Source organism: Nannobrachium achirus (assembly GCF_963921795.1).
Source record: "Nannobrachium achirus genome assembly, chromosome: 13".
NCBI classification, from domain to species: Eukaryota; Metazoa; Chordata; class Actinopteri; order Myctophiformes; family Myctophidae; genus Nannobrachium; species Nannobrachium achirus.
In genome coordinates, this window is record NC_137833.1 from 3,030,214 (window position 1) to 3,051,934 (window position 21,721).

A 21,721-nucleotide genomic window follows, 5' to 3' on the forward strand; every position below is an offset into this window, starting at 1 on the left:
TTGCATATCGATATAGTAGATCGTTGCAAATTAAAATCAATTTTTCAATTCAGTTACTATATCGTTACACCTCTAATAAACATGCATAAAGGAGCACTTCACCCATTTTCAACCGTATCTTCATATAACCGGTCCTCACTATTTCTTTATAAGATGGAACTATTTCCGTCTACTCATTCTGTGTGTCATTGGTGGGCTATATATGGACAGTTCAGAAGGCTGCCTACCAATGACATCATCGATGGGGATTCCAAGCTAATAGAAACTGCAGCCTTTCTCTTCCTGCATGGATAGTTAGCTGAAATAGAAGCCATTGTTTTTTTGGAGCTGTGTGAAGCACAGGCTCCCTATACGTGGCTGTGTGGGTCTGTCTGTGTGTGTGTGTGTGTGTGTGTGTGTGTGTGTGTGTGTGTATGTAGCCTGAACTTCCTAAACTTCGGCACGCCACTAGTCCCACAGTTTTGCCACCACACACTCGCGCCATATGTCAAATCGACCGGCTTACTCGGGAATCGTGGGCTATTACTTTTCTAAGAGAAAGGTTCTATAGTTTAATTGATATTAATTTATTAGTGAATTAATTTTCCCCATTGACTTATAATGGGAATCGCAAAAACTCACATTCAATTATTTGTCTCTCGCAAGCCATAGGGGCTAGAGTTTCAAGACTTGGAGAGGAGGTTCATAATGATTTCAAGGATTAAATAAAAAATAATTGTGTCATTTGGCCGCATGGTGGCGCCATAACACCCCACTTTACGTTTTGGCCTGTAACTCTTGAACCGTAGGTCGGAAAATTAAAAATATTTTTTCCCTGGATTCCTTGGGTCATGACGCATCTCCCCATATAGGCCACGCCCATTTGCGCCATGATAGATTTTCCGCCATCTTGAATTTTCTCCAAAACACACTTTTTGCTCCTTTTCCTACATATTTTCTTCAAATGTCACAAAAATCGGTACACATGATCCACACACACACACACACACACACACACACACACACACACACACACACACACACACACACACACACACACACACACACACACACACACACACACACACACACACACACACACACACACACACACACACACACACACACACACACACACACACACACACACACACACACACACACACAGCTCCACTTCACACGGGTGTGATTTTGTTTGAAACAAAGAAGTTTGAAATCTTGTTTGAAATGACAAAACATGTCTACTGGTGTTGTTACTAGTAGACAGGTTTCAGAGCCGTAGTCTCTCAGTCACAAAACCAAGAAGGCAAAAAGACGCCAAGTAAGAAGAATAAGGCCAGATAATAACAGTTAGTTGGAAACAATGTCCCCAGTGTAGAGATGTACCTAAGATAATTGTCTTTCCTTCCGAGACCGATTCAGATAACACATAACTTGCGTATCGGTCGATAGCGAGTACTGATCCGTTACCGGTGTGTAATTTAAACAAATCTGGTTCTCAAAGTGGAGTATAAAGATATGACTGTAAATGCAATATCATCATGTGATAAATTACATAGATTAGATACATAGAATTTCATAATTGGAATGGCATAGACTGGCATACTCAGCAATAGCAGCATTTTAGGCAGTGTCGGCAGCTTTTCCGGTATCGGTATCGGAACTACTCTACAGTGCACACGTTGCGATGAGGACCGATAAACGTTCATCGTTGATCTGTATTATGCTTGTTGTTGCAGGGTGCCAGAGGTCACGATGGAGATCCAGGAACGCAAGGCATTATGGGGGCCACTGTAAGCCTTTTATATTATTGTTGCTGTGCTGTAAATCGTTTTGCCATCATCATCATCGCTGAGGTCCCTGTGCTGTGGAGGTGGTCCTATAATAACATCCTGTCTGTTTTAACAGGGAGACATGGGGCAGAGAGGAGTGATGGGCGAACCGGGGCCTAAAGGTGGAACGGTCAGTATCATCATAAAACACCCTGTCTGTCCTTCGTGTATCTCAAGAACCGGTTTGACTTCAAACTAGCCGTGTGTGTATTGCCAAGGATCCAGGAGAGTGTGTGAAGTTGGTTGGATCGGCGGTTCTCAAAAAAATATCGATGATGATCTTTTAAATAATTGTGGGCTCGCTGAAAGGCGAGACCAGTATGTTATATCAGTATGTTATGCCAAAACTTTAAGGTTATTCTCCTAAAAAAAATGACAGACAGTACAAAGGCAGGGCCCTTAGCCAATGAGGAAGGTAGATCTTTGTGCCCATACATGGTGTTCCATACGAGCCCACGCTGTTTCGTAGGAACAGTATTTCTATTTCTATAGTTTATTCTGTTATACTGTGTATGTACAAATTAATGAATACGTTCAATTAAATTAATTATTAAAATCAGTGTTTTATTTGATAGCCTTCCTGCCCTGGCATTTGCCCTTTGTGAATTTGTGTAAAGAAATTATTACACCATAGGCCATGTGGCCTTGCCCCCAAAATTATGCCTGGTTCCAGATATAGAGCACCGAAATATGACGAAATGTACGCATCCTACCCAGGTTCACGTTTTCTTTCCCCCATTATGAATTCCCATAGGCGTGATTAATATTGCGTGCTATTAAGAACTGTGTTCCAAAAATAAACAAAAGAGCATGGCGGTTTGACTCGTATGGATTATGAAACATCAATTGGCAGTGAGATAACTTTAATGTTACCGCCGCCGAAGAAAGAGAATGTATCAAATATGAGTGACTGACTATCGTACACGACACAGAGACACCTCCCTGACAACAGCGCTGGGACGATTTGTACATTTTTGGACCACAATTCGTATATGAGACGATTCTAGAGATGATCCAATGTTATTATTCTACACAGAGACATTACTTTCAGGGGATGAGCGGACTTCGGTACTTTATTCTGTAAAGCATACATGGGCAACAGGCGGCCCGGGGGCCACATGCGGCCCCCACCTTCACTTAATGCAGCCCACAGGTTGGAGTACTGATATAGGCTAGTATTGATTTCAGCTGTTACAATTCCATTTCCAACCATACAAACATGACTCGCTTTAATTACTTCAGTCTATATTAGTAGACATAGCAGCACTCGTTTTTTTAATGTCCAATATATTCGTATTTAGGTTCACAAAGTTAACATAAGAACATATAAGTGCATTTGACATTAAATAAAATTGTTACTTTTCAGGATTCCAATTCAAAAATATCTAAAATGTATTTCGGATCCCAATTCAAAAATGGCAAAAATAGCAGATGTACAAGCTCAAAACGCGTCGCAGTGCAACGCGTTTTGAGCTTGTAGATCTACTATTTTTGCTATTTCATACTGTATATGCATTGCGGCCCTCTGGAGTGAATGGGAAAATATAGTGGCCCTCTCTATAATCAAAGTTGCTCACCCCTGCTGTAAAGAGTGCTGCGTTGTATAGACCGTTTTAACAAGCGCTCCCCTGTAGAGAGCACCGCCACCATTCCTTGGGAGCGCTCAGGAAAACGGTCTATACTTTAGCTGTGCAGAAACCCGCAAATAAACAACACGTTTTGCCCTTTTATGGGTGTCGCCATCATTGTATTAATGGAACCCAGGGAATGCTATTGGCTGCCAACGGTCACATGCAACCGCAGGGACACTTGGGAGAATGTCTTGAGCTTTCCAAAAATAAATCACACAAAGAAGAAGCGTTGGATCAGAATCATCACAAGATAGCCACGCCCCTCCTACAGCATACCCTGCTATAACATCAATTATACAATTAATGGGAACATATTTTCACAAAACGCATATCATGTTGATTGAAACGAGGCTTTAAACTAGCGACAGGAACCTTACAGTATTTATGACAATGTTTATTAAGGCAAGAAAATCTAATGTAAATTTCTGGTTAAAATGAATGGAGTCCTATGGAGAACATGTTGCTTCTGCTACCAGAACAGCACAACTAGCAGCCAATCATAGGAACACTTAGTTCTGTGTTTGCTTCATGTTAAATCTGGAGAACTGGCCCCCTGGGATGGACTGACATTGTTGTCAATTTAACTGTAATACTTCTATAAATACAATAAACTAAATATCTTTTTCTTTTCTTTACAAGGGTCCTAAAGGACTGAGAGGAATCACAGGACTTCCAGGTCCCAAGGGAGAGGGTGTAAGTGTCCTATCAATAATAATAACAATAGATAGTTTTTATGTACTGTACATATTATGTCTTCTATTATTCATGTGTTGCTGCTTTGGTCACAAACAGGGTTTGCCAGGAGTGGAGGCTCGCGAGGGCATTCCTGGGATGCCAGGGGCAAAGGTAGGACAGTTTGCCACAAGAATATTTATTTATTTATTTATAAAAATAAAAATAAAATCCATCTGACATCTGTTTTCTCTCATCGTTTTACAGTTTGTAAAATAAAAATTACTGTAGGATCATGTATGTCGTTAGGGTTCACGTCGCTATGTCTTTCCCTGCAGTGGAGCACGGGGAAGTACAGTATAATAAATATGTGTGTGCATAATGTTGTACTTTTATTTGACAGTAAAGATGTCAATCAATCAAATAATGTTTTCCTCTGCAGGGGTCCCAAGGGAAGGCAGGCGTTCCTGGGGAGGTGGGGCTTCAGGGACTTCCTGTAAGTATGACCTCTGACCCTGAATTCATATTCTGATCAGATGCGGTTCCTTATAGTGTTTGTTCAGTCTCAATGTTTGTGCATAAATACTTGGTCTATGGGAAGACGTACACACTGACAGTCAGTCCCAGTCAGAGATCAGCTTTGTGGGCACAGAACCTCTAAGAAACAGATAAATCAATGCCACTGGTATTATAAGTTCTCCTTATAAGATAAGGAGAACCTTTATTGATCCCACAAGGGAAATTCAATCGCCAAAGTCAACATAGCAGTTAAGATACCTTAAATCTTCATTTCCCCGACTTTTGTCAACCCACTGAATGACCTACTGCCATCAACACATTGAATGGTGACAATGTAGCTCATTATCTCAGCCACTGTAACTGCACCATTCAATGGACTGAAAAGAAGTGACAAATTCCCATTCAGTGCGTTGATAGCATTCAAAGCTGCTAGGCTAAAAGCCCCCAACGCTTAAAAAGAAAAAAGCTTTCGAGTCTAGTGGTTGTCCTCATGGATAGGATGATTCTATCCTTATCCTGTTAAACCTTCCCACAATCTCCAAGTAAATGGGGTTTGGGTGGCTGTGAATGATATTTTCTGACCACCAAGCAATATCTGATTCTTAAAAAAAAAAAAAAAAAAAAAATCCGGGTTAAAAGTTTAAGAAAACATTTTTCATCCACTACTAAAACACAGTCTTTGTTGAGAATTAGATTGAAGATGTGCATTTTATTTGGAACGAGGCTTTTCCAGTTTATGTTGAAGGCTTTGCGTGCACGGAAATACTTAATCTTTAGAGACCATAAAATAACAATAGAATAGAATAGAATAGAATTCTTACTTGGAGTTGTTTTATCTGATGGCACAGACAATCAGGACACAGGTGAATGCAACACACGATCATCACAGGTGTAACACATGACACAGACGAGGGGCAGACCAAGATAGGATGTCACATGGTGTTAAAGGAGTAGTTCACCCCAAAATGTCATTTTTTCTATTGACCAGTAAGACTCCCTAATCGGGAGATAAGCGACCGTTGGTCGCTTATCTCCACAAATAGGCCAAAAGTTTGTTTTACCAATTATCAAGACATACGGGCAGTTGACAGTTTGCCATGGTTACTCATTGAAGTTGAATCTCCATATATGGAGATAACCTACGCATCACACTAAGTCTGACCTCACCAGCCCATATTTGGGCATGAGCAACTTATGTCTCCATATATGGAGATATGATGACATCACACAGTCCTCAGCCGATGATGTGGCGTGATGTCATACAATACACAAACGAGCCCTACAGTATAAAGGGGCAATTCTTGCCAGGAAAGAAGCATTTCTTCGACTCAGACCTTATCGCCAGGGTTGGCTTATAGCAGCTGTCGGTAGATAATGCCGGTCTTATATAAGGGTCATTTGTGTACGGTGTGATTTGCCATGGTTACTCATTGAAGTTGAATCTCCATATATGGAGATAACCTACGCATCACACTAAGTCTGACCTCACCAGCCCATATTTGGGCATGAGCAACTTATGTCTCCATATATGGAGATATGATGACATCACACAGTCCTCAGCCGATGATGTGGCGTGATGTCATACAATACACAAACGAGCCCTACAGTATAAAGGGGCAATTCTTGCCAGGAAAGAAGCATTTCTTCGACTCAGACTTTATCGCCAGGGTTGGCTTATAGCAGCTGTCGGTAGATAATGCCGGTCTTATATAAGGGTCATTTGTGTACGGTGTGATTTGCCATGGTAACTCATTGAAGTTGAATCTCCATATATGGAGATAACCTACTCATCACACTAAGTCTGACCTCACCAGCCCATATTTGGGCATGAGCAACTTATGTCTCCATATATGGAGATATGATGACATCACACAGTCCTCAGCCGATGATGTGGCGTGATGTACAATACACAAACGAGCCCAGATATGAGCAGGGCAAAGGTGTGACGTGTGACGTGTGACGTGTGACGTGACGGACGTGACGGACGGCCGGTGGAGGTTTTGATACTAAACTGCGACCTTACGGTCGCAATTACTCATGCCATGGAGACTTGAGTTCAATAATATGTTTTTGTATTTGTCGCATTCCTGTATTCCTTTGTATTTTCCACAAGACAAAAAGTATTTTTTTTGCCCCCATTGATTCCGGATGGGGACTCAAAAGCATTTGGGTCCTCATCCAGAATCAATGGTGGTCAATTTATTGTAATCAAAGTATTGTCTTAGGAATGCGACAAAAAACAAAAAATAATATTGAACTCTGAATATTGAAGTCTCCATGGCATGAGTAATCAATAGAACATTTTTCATTTTGGGGGTGAACTACTCCTTTAACAAAAGCACATGGTAAAGGGCCAATATACTGTTGTCCTTATAGTTAGGGATGTTAACAATTAATCTAAAATCGATTAATTGCTGTTAAGAAATTATTCGATTAATTTAAACAATTATCGTTTTTATTAGCGGGGGCTAGTGAATGTTACAGGTATGGTGTGTGTGATATCAAATGTGAGCTTACCATAATCACAGTAATCATATTCCATCATTTTCAAAGGCTTTTGGAGAGAAATGAGACAGACTCCATAGAGCACTGTAGAGGGGAGGTGTGTGTGTCTGGGTCCAGCTGAACCTCCTTGACACTCGTTAATGTTATATACATCAAGGCAATTATGTTTCGGCACAAATTTTTGGTCTTGGACAACAATTTTCCTTTTGCTCCTAAAAAAACAGCTTATCAATTAAACGGTTATCAACTTTCAATTGATGAATTAATCGATAATTTGCATCCCTTGTGTGGACCTTGCCATGCACATAACTTACAACGTTTTTTTTAAATAGATAGCACTACAACTATAAATAAATGTATAGTTGTAGTGCTTGATGTGAATAGCACTTACATGGTGAATTATTATTGTGCCTTTCTCCAAAACACTTGACAATGTGCTTTGGAGAAACTGAACACATGGTGTGTAAACAGTGGTCTCTCAACGTGGTGTCTGGGGACCCCCAAGGCCCCCATGTCCCCAGCTAAATTATGGTTAGGAACCAAATTGACCCCTTACAGGTCTGTAACTCTCAGAGTTATGCACACCTACCCCGGGGGTCCTTAAAATGAAAAGGTTTGAGAACCACTGGTGTAAACCAAACAATGGAGACAGGAAACAACCGAAGGCCAAATGAAATGAACAGTGAAATAACAAAATAACAACACAAGGACATAATGAAATGAACAGTGAAATAACAAAATGACAACACAAGGACATACTGTCAGGGGCGTCACAAGGGGTAGGAAAGTGGGACTGAGTTACCGGGGCCCAAGGTGGAGGGGCCCTAGTAACTTTAGCTATTGAAAAATAGCAGATATACTGCATACATGCGAGCTTGTAGATCTGCTATTTTTGAAAAGTCGTGAAAATGTGTGCAAATCTTTGAATATGTATTTTTTAAGCGAACATTTGTAACTCAAATGTTGCTTCCGGGGTAGTCCCTGGAACTAAATATTTTGAGATGGGGTCCGTGGCCAAATTCATATCATTTTGGGGGTCCTTCACATGAAAAAGTTTGAGCACCACTGACATAGAAACATAGGTTTCTTGGCACACATTTTCACGATTTTTCAAAAATAGCAGATCTACAAGCTTGCAGCGCGGCACTCGGTGCCGCGCTGTGAGCTTGTATATCTGCTATTTTTCAATAGTTAACATTCATGGGGGGCCCACAGTGAATCCTTGTACCCAGGGCCCAGAATTTGGTGTGACGCCCCTGCATACTGTAATCAAGGTCTCAGCAGGTGCATTGTCATCGCTTTAATGTGTTTCTTTGTTTTCTGTAGGGTTTGACTGGTGTGCCTGGACCAAAAGGAACAAGTGGACCAAAGGTTGGACGACATTTTAGATTTTGCTACTTTACTCTTTACTGACATATACAACTTTGTTGTCCGTGTTGCTCAATGAAAATAACATTTTCTAGTAGTGCAAACGCACTGCGAAGCAAGTTGCATATGTTGTTGTTGTCTGCCTTGTGTGTAAATACGGTATTGCAGGTTTTTCTGTAAATTAATGCTACTAATTGGTTAAGTCTATCTGTGGGCTTTATAAGCACTTAACCAATCGTATTAACAAGCACTTGTGACTAAATAACTACATTGGATACACTGCAACACAGGTTATTTTTTCCTGATTTCTTTCCCCCTGACATTCAAGGTTTCCGGCTTTAGTCTATAATGTCCCCCCCCCTCTATAAAACAGTTATTAGTCACACTAACGAGGATGTGGTTGTTTGCACGCAGGGAGATGCAGGTGATGCAGGTCTTCTGGGAACGATGGGGCCTGCAGGCAAAACGGTGAGTCTGAGTCTGAAAGGCACAAATCCCGATTTATACTTTGGTCGCGTGCAGCCAGGGTGTCGCGCTCAGTAAATAGCAGATCTACAAGTAGTTCTGCTTTTTACCGCAGGCAACACCATTGTGCAGTGGTGGAAAAAAGTTGTAAAGTGTTTTACTTAAGTAAAAGTATCAATACTGCAATGAATAATTACTCCGTTAGAAGTACATAATTCAAAATGTACTTGAGGAAGTATGAAAGTGTTGGCATCAATAAGTACTTAAAATACCAAAAGTAAAAGTACAAAACTGTTTGAAAATAGCAGATCTACAACGCGTTGTGAGATTGTGATCTGCTATTTTCAAATAGCCATGGTATAAAATAAGGCTAAAGTGGTTTATGTATGTTTTATAACATTATCATTTATATCTGCAAAGTAACTAGTAACTAAAGTTTTCAAATAATTGTAGCGGAGTAAAAGTACAATGTTTGGATCTAAAATGTTGTGGAGTAGAAGCAAAAGTATTGGAAACTGGAAATACTTAAGTACAAATACCTAAAAATTGTACTAAGTAAATGTACTTCGTTACTGTACACCACTGCCAGTGTGCAACTAAGTATAAATCAGGCTGATTATAGCGACATTATTTCTTACGTTATTTCCTGACATTATTTTGTGTGTGATGTGACGTCGTTGCCATTGTTTATTTATTTATTTTTATTGTCACACAATAGGGAGAGCGAGGAGAACAGGGAGAGCTGGGACCTGTTGGACCTATCGGAGGGCCTGTGAGTATCGCTCTGTTTTGTCATAAATTATACATTCGTTTGTTTTCATTTCACGTTGATGTTCTTGTTGGTTTTGTTTTTTAATTAACCGTCTAATGTTCTTCCGTTTTTTTTGCGTTTCACAGGGCGATGTGGGAGAACGAGGTCCCGACGGGCCTACTGGTAAACTAGGTGCCAGGGTAAGTTGTTAGCGCCACACACTGGTGCACGACGCATAGAACACTTTCACCCTGGTGTAACCACTGTATTTTGGCCATGTCATTATAAGCAATCTAATGATGCAACATATGCGAAAATCTGGAAATCTGAAAAAAAAACACATGACTATGCGAGTATGTTGACTTACTATTTTTGCTATTAGTCATATGAATAAGTTAACACTATTATAAAAGTAAGTAAGAAGCAGCCTTTGGGAACCGGGCCATGTGGCCCATAGGGGGCAGTGTCTTCTGTTTCCTTAGCAGAGGTGCTAGTATGTCACAGGGACATAGGCTACCCCCAATCTAGCCCTTGATGCTGAGTGCCAAGCAGGGAGGCTTTGGGTACCGTTTTTATAGTTGTTTGGTATGACCTAACCACAACGCCACAGAGCTGGTTCATCACTGTTAGGGGCCTTTTCCACTGGCAAAGAACCGGTTCTGGTTCTTTCTCCCGCCTATGGGATGAACCAGGGGTGAGCTTTTCCACAGAGAACTGAAATGGTTCTGAACTGTAAAAGTTGGTTCGGAACGGGAACCACAAAATCCTTGATTCCTCTGGTTCAATCTGGTGGAAACGCAAGCCGGTTCGCGGCAGGTTCGCAAAACCAAGGTTCCAAAAAAGTTGAACGGCACTGGTTCTTGAACCAAGGTTCTTTTGGTTGAAAAGGCCCCTTAGTGATTTACCCCAAATAAAGACAACTGCATAACAACCATATCTTGAAATGGTAAATGGTGCATTCTATATTTCAATGTGCATTACATTCACACATACACACTCTGACAACATGCGAGGCACCAAACTGCTCATCGGGAGTCTCAGTGTCTTGCTCAAGAACACTTGGACACAGCCGGGAATGGGACCGGGAACCTTAATCGTCCGCTCTACCTCCTGAGCCATTCTTAACTGTACACACGTGCTGGAAACACTCGATTCTGACTGTTATAAAGTTAATGGAATGTTTTGTATTTAATGGAATAATGAGCGGAACGGACTGTTGTTTAGACTGGAATGTTCCAGAGAATAGGCCAAGGTAGAATCTCTCATCATGAAGGCTATTTTCACAGTAAGGGGAGACTGTGGTTTACTGACCACCAGGCTGAAAGAGCTCTCTGTTCCTCCAGCATTCCTCTGGCTCACAGACGCTGATCAAAGAGGAAAGACACACACAAACACACCCATGACAGAAAAAACTAAAATTGTGGAAATAGCCAATCTACAAGCTCACAACATGTTCCAAGCTTGTAGATAGGCAATTTTTGCTATTCATTCCACATCAAAGTATGTAGGGCTTAAGTGGTGGACTAAGTGGATGACTGTGTCATCTTTTCCTTTTATTATTGCAGTAATAGTTTTGATATTACTGTATGATAAAAGTTGATGGCGAAACGGCACATTTGAAACCCACAAACAAACAGCACATGTGATCTAAAAACAGGTCCCCTGTTCCAAAGCTTCAAACTATTACCACTACCCTGTTGCCCAGGCCGATAAGAGACTTTTAAAGCTAGTTGACCATAGTTTACTGCTGGGAGATTTGAGTCTAGCTTGGAAGTTTAACACGTTCCATTTTTATTTTATGTGACTGTGGGTTGATCTCCAAGTGATGCTGCAGCTTTGAAGGCTTCATAGATTTGTTTGACAGCACCGTCACAGCAGTGTTGTGTAAATGACAACATGTTTGTTTGTTTGTTTGTGTTTTTTTAGGGACCCAAAGGGGATCTGGGGCTCCCAGGGCTCCCAGGACCCCCAGGTTTGCCCGGGGTGAAAGGAGACAGGGTAAGCAAACACTGCAGTCTCCTCCTCACAAACCTGTCATGATGTTCTGTCTGTGGAACAATGCAACACTGAAATGATGAAGACACAGTGGTGGAAGAATGAACTCAGATAATCTTTTTACTAAATAGTAAATGTAGCAATACCACAACATTAACATTCTCTGTTACAAGTAAAAGAAGGCTTGTGTTTTGACAAATCTGTATTCAGATTTGTCAAAATATGTCTTAACCTTTTCAAGCTCGTTGTGAGCTTGTAGATCAGTGTAAGTGTAATAGGGCTTCAGTGGTTAATGTACAGTATGTTTTACATTAACAATCTAAATCTGCAAAGCAACTAAAGGTGTCAAATGATTGCAGCAGAGTTAAAAAATAACAACATTTGAGATGTAGTGGAGTAGAAGTATTGAAAAACTTAGAAGAAAAGTAAAAGTACAATACAGTATGTATACATGTACAGTAGAATAAATGTACCTAACCAGTGTTAAGACATAAAGCTATAGATGCTGCTCAAGCTATAACTGGATCAAAATCATCCCTGAGAAGAGTTTTAATTGAGTAGAGGATGAACATGATAGAAAACGATTGTGACTCAGTACACTAATGAGCATTGTTTGCCAATGCAATTTAATGCCTTAAGTAGCTCTTCGGTGCCCTCTAGTGTGGTAAATCAAAAGCATTATTGGGTCCTTTGGAGAGAGGCACACTGTAAAATGTTGTAATTGATGAATAACATTACATGAATGATATCCACTTACACACACTCCACTTTGAATCCACGTTTAATTCCAACTGAGATAAGTTTGTTTTTGACTGTTCCAGGGAGAGGCTGGCGATGCGGGACCCAAAGGAGAGCAGGTATGAAATGCAAATCCATTTGTCTGCAAAAAAACACAGCTATTGATCTCTGGTCTTGTTTGTATTACCTTACATTATCACAGCTATTGATCTCTGGCCTTGTTTGTATTACCTTACATTATCACATTATTATTGTTTGTATTACCTTACGTTATCACAAGTACCAAGAATACATCAATAATTTACACACTTCTTTACTTATAGGGAGTACAAGGTGATGAGGGGAATCCTGGAGACAAAGGAGATCTTGTAAGTTGTGCACGCACGCACTCACTCACACACAATTCACCATTTACACCCCGCTAAGGATGGCGATGTCTGTCTGCTTGTCTGTCTGTGTGTCTGTGTGAGTGTCAGTCAGTCAGTCAGTCAGTCAGTCAGTCAGTCAGTCAGTCAGTCTCATAAACTATGTACACAATGAATTCCATGACAACAAGTCATAGAATCTGTATGCAGTGGACCCTCATGCTTCAGAGTGGATGAACTCTAATCATTTCCATGGTCTTTCCTCTGGCGCCATACTCGGGCCAAAATGTCAACTTTGCACACAAGACGTCGTGTCTGACACTTGCTGAGCTAATAAATGTTCCTTGAAGGATGAATCCTACTCATTTTGGTGAGCTTTCATCTACAGCGCCACTGTCCCAAAATTCCTGTCCACTTGTATGTATGACGTCTCAAAATCAAATGGGCAGATTGCAAAGAAACATGGTCCTAGATGGATGGAAGGACTGTTCGAGCGACCTCATGACCTCATGAGGTCGCTCGAACAGTGGCCCCCCTCAGCCCAAAATGTACCCTGTCTTGACCATCTGTCTTGGCCATATAAGGATTCTGTTAGTGTGGTATGTGGCCAATGTGGCCTCCATATATGGGCATTCCCATATGAAGTCCTGTTAGATATGGGCTTAATATTGATGACATTAGGGAACTCCATATATGGGCATAAAAGGGATTCTGTTAGTATGACATCACAGTGAAGCCAGAGTGTGATATCAGAGCGGCAAACCCATTCTGTTTGAGTGGTTCCCCTGACATCACAGTGATGTCAGAGCATGATGTCAGCGGCAAACCCATAGACCGTAAAAAAAGTGTACACGTCCGGACGGACGGACGGACGGACGTATACAGACAAGCTGTGACGGTTCTGATAGTAAACTGCGACCTACGGTCGCAATTAAACAATGCACCTCACACTACACCTATTAGTTCAAAAATGTTCTTAGATTTTATGGAATTATGAAATACTACGTATGTTTGACACCAGTCTACTCGAGGACCACGGAAGTCAGAAACAATGTAAACGGGGAACGATGCACATTGGGGAAGGCATGCAATCAGACCAGCTACATGATCATACCAGCATACTGCTGGTCTGACCCAAACAGTTGCCACTTGACACTGCACAGTGCACACTCTGGGTCATCTGGGACACACACCAACTTTGAAGTGAACCGCTCGGATTGCCCGGGACAGACACACACAGAATTCATTGTATAGATTGATTGATTGATTGATTGATTGTACCAACTGTAATTATGCCATGGACCACTAGAAGTCCACAGATTTGTTAACAGGTAAGGTAACAGGTCAAGGACCCCTTAGTTGAGAGAGAGATGAAGCAGGGACCCCCACAACCTGTTCATAGATTCCATATCGTTTCATCATGTATCATCCGTGTATTTTGGATTCATGTCAATTTGTGTTTTCAGATATTTAACCACTTGAACCGTTATTACCTAATAAACTTGACCTTTCACTCTGTACTTAGTCAGCTCTTTTTCCCCTCTACAACAAACCTCTTTGCCGAAAATAGCCGATCTACAAGCTCACAGCGCCTCGCAGCGTGAGGCGTTGTGAGCTTGTAGATCTGCTATTTTTGGCTACAGTTCTCAGAATATGGACACTAGGGTTGTTAATATATGAAAAGGATTGGAAGATTTGGAGGACCCCCTGTAGTTACTCTGATGAGACCCTGTTGAAGACCCCTGCCCTAAATAACCACCACACCACCACACTGACGTGTTTGTGCCTCCTTTGTGTTTTGTCTCTGGTCTTATAGGGTGACCTGGGAGAGCCTGGACCCAAAGGAGCAGTGAGTCATAACTCCTTTACTATCTCAATAAGTCCTACAGCTTGGAATGGGACCATAAGCCATATCGTTTACAGTGATAAAAAAACACTCACGACAATCATTTCGTAGAGATTTAATTTATCGTGATATCGTCCTCCGTCATGCACCGGGATCAATTCACCTTTTATTTGCAGAGCTGCAAATTATGCTGTACCATTTAAGCCCTCTATTGGTAAAACGTACTTATAATATACGTACTTGATACAGTCTTTTTTTCCCACTCTCTACCAAATCTCCTTGCCAAAGAATAGCCCATCTACAAGCTCACAAGGCGTCGCAATACAACGCGTTGTGAGCTTGTAGATTTGCTTTTTCTTTGGCAAATGTTCCGCCCCAGGATAATGGGTTTTGATTATCGCGATAATATCGTAAATCGTGATTTCTTTGGTCACAATAATCGTGACATGAAATGTTCATGGTCCCATCCCTATAGCTACAGCAGATCTGCCTTTGTACAGCCAAGGTCTCAGTAAACCCTCTTCTAACGGAGGCTTTTATCTCCTGCTCCGCTAAGGTTGGCAACCCCGGGGAGCCTGGCAACAGAGGCCCCGAGGGCCCAAGAGGACAGCCTGGCATTGAGGGCCCCGCCGGCTCAGCCGGCCCCCGTGGCATGCAAGGAAACAGAGGGGCCCCCGGAGTGAGGGGGACTCAGGGTCCGGCGGTAGGTGGCGCTATGTTATGTTTGAAAATTGCATGCCTAAAACAGTGTTTCTCAACCTTTTTTCTGCATGGGCACACTTTTCATGTCCCAAGAATCCATGGGCACACCAACATAATACGGGGGTGTAAATATCGTCACTGTCGGGAAGAAACCTTGTATCTCCAAGTTTCAAATGTGTACGTTTCTTCGGAAAGTAAAGCCCTGCTTCATCATACAAGGCTGTCGCACAACCGTAGTGAAAACAGCAGATCTACAAGCACACAACGCCTCGCGGTGCGAGGCGTTGTGTGCTTGTAGATCGGCTGTTTTCACTAGTTTAAATCATTTTTAAAATGATAAATACAATACTGGCTTTCAAGCAGTTTCAAGGGGCACACTTGACCCTTCTCAGGGGCACACCAAAGGTCCCCAGGACCAGTGGTTGAGAAACACTGGCCTAAAACATAGGAACAGCAGGGTTATTATAGCGGATAGACTTGAATCAAGATACATGTCATAATTCAACCAATGATTCTGCCCAATGATCCACGATGTAGAAGTGACTGCACAACGCTATATACAGTATTATGTTAATGCCTTATGATGATGATGATGACGTCAATGATGAGATGGCGATGATGATGATAATGATGATGATAATGATGGCGATAAAGATGATGATAAGGAAGCTACTGCTTATTAAAATGTGTTACGCTATCTTTGTTCCCAGGGTAAAGAGCCAAGCGATCAGCACGTCAGACAAGTGTGCATGAGAGTTATGCAAGGTAAGGAGAGAGAACGCTTTGATCCCTCGTACTGTATACCTCCTTTATCTTCAACCTGTTATGTCTTCTTACACGGTCAGTCTGCATTTAACCCAGGGGTTCTCACAGTGGGGCCCGGGGACCCCCAGGGGTCCTCATCTGTTTGCTTTAACCCTATACTTTGGCCACTAAAAAGTAATGCGATTGTAGATCTGCATTTCTTTATAAACAATCGGTTGGGGTCACTACTCACACCGGCAATCCAACCAATATGCCCAATATATATATATATATATATATATATATATATATATATATTTATTTATATGGAGATTTCTGATGTCATCAGTATAATTATGCCCATATATGGGCATGGGCATGGCCCCTTATATGGAGCTGACTGATTTGTTTGTGCATGATGCCGTGACGACACATTGAGGTTAGACAACACACTCCATATTTGGGCGTACTGTAGCTACATTGGGAACTACTTGTCTTAAATGGTTAAAAAAAATCCCATTGAAAAAATACGCTTCCATCGCTGAGCTCCCTCTACTACTGTTTACATGAAAGCTACCGCGTATCCGGAAACCTGATCAAACAGGATACGGAAATGCAACCTGGAAGCACTTTTTCGCGGGTAAACAGCGATTATACTTTTAAATGTTTTATAGCGATTAAAGCATATGAAATTCTCAGGTTTATCGGGCCCAGCGGAGAGGAACATAGGGATTTTCTCAGGACTGTCGGGTGAGGCGGTAAATTTGTTAAAAACTAAATGTAGGAAACACAAATAAAGGGATCCATAAAAGTGTGTCCGCGACCCACAAATGGGTCCTGATCCAGTGCTTGGGAACCAGTGGTTTAGACATTTTGTAGTCTCGCGTAGCCAGACAACTATTCCACAATCTCGGAATGCAATATAGAGTCTGGAACGGCAGCTCCCGAACGGCGAGTATCGGAAGTAGCCGCTGCTGCACTGAACTGTAGTCCCATTGGAAACATAACAGAAACACAATAGCTCAGACAAAGTCATTCGAGCGGCCTATTCTTGTTATGGGTGTAGGCCTATAGTTTAAGAAAACATTTGAAAACATCATGGAGGTAACACCAATAACATCAGAGAAAGACGAAATAACACCCCCAGAAATATTGAAAGGAGACTTAACGCTTCCAGTAGGACATGTTATTGCTACTGCACCAAGGGAGCGGTTGCGTCACATCCGCTTTATCTCGCAATCATCGCTTCTATTTCCGTTTGCCGGACTGTGTGCCGGGAGCATTTGCCCAAATCGCGGAGGCAACAGTCTGGCCTCGCGAGAATAGACATTTTGTAACACAGATCTTCTCTACTGGAGGTCCCTGGCACAACGTCTTTTCAAAAGGGGCGTCCGCGGTTTGAAAACTGCGGTTTGACAACCGCTGTATTAACCTGCCATTTTTAACATTCACCATAATCCCAGGTTCAGGAGGGACGTCCAAATCTTGACATCTTCCAACAAGTTCAAACGGTTTCATTTAAGTCACATCCCCTCCTGTTCTCTCAATAATCCTCGCTCCTTTACTTCTCCGCAACTCATCTCCCAAACTCATGACTTTTTTATATCCGACGTGTTGAAAAATTAATTTCACCTCCAGCAGACGTGTTCTGCAAAGAGTCTGCCTGGATGAAAAAAAAGAGAGGAAAAAGCAGCCGTTGCATGAATGTTGAAATCCAGAGTGAAAAAATAAGAGATCCTTTATGCAGTGAACATATTGAACATAATGTTTCTTTCTCTCATTTAGAACGGGTACACATTATAGTGTATTATTATTTTATGCTTTAACTTTTGAAAATTAGCAGATATACAAGCTCACAGCGCGGCACTTGCGAGCTTGTAGATCTGCTATTTTAGAAAAATCATGACATTTTGAATTTTGACCTGATTCTATAAGTGTCTTTTGAATCCTTCTTAAGGTTTTTGGAAAAACCTATGTTTCTATGTCAGCAATCTGGCCAGCCATCGTCAAAGAAAAGGTCCTTTTCACTTAACTGGAGCTCACTTAGTCTGTTCTTGAGAGACTACTATGTCGGTGGTTCTCAAACCTTTTTATGTGAAGGACCCCCAAAATGATATGTATTTGGCCACGGACCCCCATCTCAAAATATCTAGTTCCAGGGACCACCCCAGAAGCAAAATTTGAGTTACAAACTTTGAAACGCTTTGAAAATACATATATTCAAAGATTTGCACACATTTTCATGACTTTTTCAAAAATAGTAGATCTACAAGCTCGCAGCGCTGCACTCGATGCCGCGCTGTGAGCTTGTATATCTGCTATATCTGGAATGTTTTTCGTGCAAAACAATGCTTGCAATGGATTCAGCATCATGAAAAAACCCTAGTTTGACCCCTCACATGTTACTTAAAGCATATTTATTTTTTGTATTTTTTTCCTGTATAGTAAAGTTAATGGGACACAAACACAAATCATTTTTTATGAGGTTTCCCCCGGGAGTTGAATTTCAACCTTTTAGTACATATTATTACACACCTTTAGAAACACATTGGTGAAGATATTTCTTGGTAACGATTTACTTTGCAGATTTTCTTATGTTCCCCTTACTAAACTGTTACTTTCAGGATTCAAATTCAAAAGTATCAAAGCTACTGTAGCAGATTGGGCTTGTAGTAGCTGTAGTAGCCTATGATCACGTATAGGGCAGGGGTGGGCAACTTTGATGATGGAGAGGGCCACAATATTTTCACACTCACTCTAGAGGGCCACAATGCATACTGTATACAGTCAAAGCTGAAAACGTGTTGCAATGCAACATGTTTTATGAGCTTGTAGATCTGCTGTTTTTGAATTGGAATCCTGAATTATTTTTAGCTATTTTTGAATTGGAATCATGAAAAGTAACATTTGTAATTTAATTTCAAATGCATTTATATGGTCCTATGTTACCTTAAATACAAATACATTGGATATAAAAAAAGACTAGTACTAGTCATTAAGCTACTAATAGACTGAAGTAATTAAAGCAGGTCATTTGCCGGGGGTCAAACCGGGGGTCCTGGGTCTAATGCATATCAGACTGGGGGTCCTTGGTCTAATGCATATCAGACTGGGGGTCCTTGGTCTAATGCATATCAGACTGGGGGTCCTTGGTCTAATGCATATCAGACTGGGGGTCCTTGAGATGAAAACGTTTGAAACCCACGGCTCCATTTCCCTACCGCTCCAACAGAACAGCTGGCCCAGTTGGCTGCTAGTCTCAGGAGGCCAGAGTCGGGCGCCGCCGGCCTACCTGGCAAACCTGGCCCTCCAGGGCCTCCCGGGACCCCCGGAGACAACGGCTTCCCCGGACAGGCTGGCGCCAGAGGACTTCCAGGGCTCAAGGGCCCGGCGGGACTCATGGGTCTGAAAGGACCCAAAGGTAAATATGTCCTGCCAAAATACCTGAAATAAAACCTGACTCATTTTCTGTTTGTTAGGTATCTTTGTTTGTCATCATGGCATGTAAAATGTGTGTGATTGTCACAGGTGAGATGGGTGACATGTAGGGCATTCCTCAAATATTCGAATATCAAAGTCACTATTCGACGTTGTTCACCGAAGTCGAATATTCGCCCTTTTCTTTTCTTTTTTTTTAATATATAGTTTATAAAGCTTGGCTAGATAGGAAGTCATAAGAATAAGCTGTCAATGCCCCTGGTGGATGAATTTGTTAATGCTCTATAGACGGGTTTCTGGTCCACGTTACACTGATAAAACTAGATGTGTGCGCAGGGTCCGTACCAAAATTAGCCAATGAAACCAGCGCTCCCCAAAACAACAGGTTTGGGGATTGGACGGAATTGATTACGCCTCTTGCTCACAACGCGAGGCGTTGTGAGCATGTAGATCGGCTATTTTCACAATGTTCGCCTCTTGCTTACTTAATATTTGACAGTTTGGCCAGTCCTGTCAAATATTCGACTATTCGAATACTTTGAGGTCGAATAATTCGAATATTAAAAAATCACTATTCGTGAATGCCCTAGTTGACAAGTAAAATGTGTGTATGATTGTCACAGGTGAGATGGGTGACAGAGGGAGCAGAGGTCCTACCGTACGGGGTGCCAAGGGTCAGCCCGGCCCACCTGGTCTTCCCGGTGAGTAATATTCAAAGTTTTGTAATTTGCATTACAAAACAATTCCATACCGATTATTTGCATTGTGAAACGATACGATACAAAGCCACTTTTGCTGTTTGCATATCGATATAGTAGATCGTTCCAAATTAAAATGGATTTTTCGATTCAGTTACAATATCGTTACACCCCTAGTAATTATGCAGCCGATGTGTCCCGACTTATTTTACTTTAAAATCTTGCAATGTGTAGCTCCTCTTCCAAACTGCCAAAGTAGCAAATTCTCGATCCCCAAAATGGGACTTCGGCCGTATAGCTAAATATCTACTAATCTTCCTGCACACACAGGCGAGCCAGGGAAACCCGGCTACGGCACGGACGGACGGGACGGCGAGAGAGGACCTCCGGGCGTCCCGGGACAGCTGGGCGTCCCCGGGCCTCCGGGCACGGCCGGTCCCAACGGGTACTGCGACCCCTCGGCGTGCAACCTATCAGCGGGCCTCCAGGTTATAGATACGAAGGGCCCCACTGGGAACTGAGGGGCCCCCACAACACTGAGAGACACAGAGACTGACACAGGACAGCTCCGTTTACCCCAGAGCAGTGGTTCTCAAAAGTGGGGTCTATGGAGGGGTCCTTGGGGGGGAGGGGTACCATGCTAAAATTGGAACGATACATCGTATCATTCCAATTTTAGCCAAAGACAGCGCCCCGTTCCTTACAGGTCTGTAAAGCCCTTAAAGGAGTAGTTCACCCCCTAAATGACTTTTTCTATTGATTAGTCACGCCATGGAGATGTGAGTTCAATAATATTATTTTGTATTTGTTCCATTCCTAAGACAAAAAAGTGATTATAGTAAATTTACCCCCATTGATTCAGGATGGGGATCCAAATAAGGCCGTGGATATGGCTACCAAAATGCATTAGTGTGAGAATCAATGGGGCTACATTTACTTGATCCTTGACCCTAAATATACCCCCATTGATTCTTCTGACCCCAATGCATTTGGGTCCCCATCCAGGGCCTTATTTGGGTCCCCATACAGAATCAATGGGGGTAAATGTACTGTAATCATTATTATTATTTTGTCTTAGGAATGTAACGAATTCAAACACATATTATTGAACTCAAGTCTCCATGGCGTGAATAATCAATAGGAAAAAATACATTTTGGGGGTGAACTACTCAACTCTGAGAGAGTACAAATGGACAACTTTGTACGCTGTCAGCGTTATGAGGGTCCTTGAAAAATCTTTTTTAACAAAAAGTTTGAGAACCGCTACCCAAGAGCATACAATGTAGTTTCTTTCTCTGCAGACTTTGTCCTCTTGGCGTTTTCCTTCAACTCCGTTAAACCTGCAAAGTCTTGTGAGAATGTCTTGTTCCGAGCAAATCTCCCTCTGGAAAGAAAGAGTCCCTCCTCTTCAAACTGCGAAAAAAAAGGGTTGGAAAAGTTGGAACAACAAAAAACACAAGTAGCACATTCTCT

At 41.8% G+C, this 21,721-nt stretch overlaps 1 protein-coding gene across 1 annotated transcript in view; it reads left to right on the top strand.

Annotated features, from left to right (window-relative positions):
- Window positions 1–20,769, top strand: part of col9a1b (collagen, type IX, alpha 1b) — a gene marked incomplete at both ends in the record, with an annotated part of 52,935 nt that extends 32,166 nt beyond the window's left edge. Inside the window, 18 exons of the mRNA XM_080739997.1 lie at window positions 1,719–1,772; window positions 1,888–1,941; window positions 4,082–4,135; window positions 4,235–4,288; window positions 4,557–4,610; window positions 8,465–8,509; window positions 8,921–8,974; window positions 9,690–9,743; window positions 9,869–9,922; window positions 11,649–11,720; window positions 12,539–12,574; window positions 12,779–12,823; window positions 14,637–14,669; window positions 15,223–15,369; window positions 16,079–16,133; window positions 19,345–19,533; window positions 20,174–20,251; window positions 20,579–20,769. Coding sequence (XP_080596123.1) covers window positions 1,719–1,772; window positions 1,888–1,941; window positions 4,082–4,135; window positions 4,235–4,288; window positions 4,557–4,610; window positions 8,465–8,509; window positions 8,921–8,974; window positions 9,690–9,743; window positions 9,869–9,922; window positions 11,649–11,720; window positions 12,539–12,574; window positions 12,779–12,823; window positions 14,637–14,669; window positions 15,223–15,369; window positions 16,079–16,133; window positions 19,345–19,533; window positions 20,174–20,251; window positions 20,579–20,769 — 1,323 coding nt within the window. The remainder of the gene's footprint in view (window positions 1–1,718; window positions 1,773–1,887; window positions 1,942–4,081; window positions 4,136–4,234; window positions 4,289–4,556; window positions 4,611–8,464; window positions 8,510–8,920; window positions 8,975–9,689; window positions 9,744–9,868; window positions 9,923–11,648; window positions 11,721–12,538; window positions 12,575–12,778; window positions 12,824–14,636; window positions 14,670–15,222; window positions 15,370–16,078; window positions 16,134–19,344; window positions 19,534–20,173; window positions 20,252–20,578) is intronic.
- Between the last annotated feature and the right edge of the window lie 952 nt (window positions 20,770–21,721).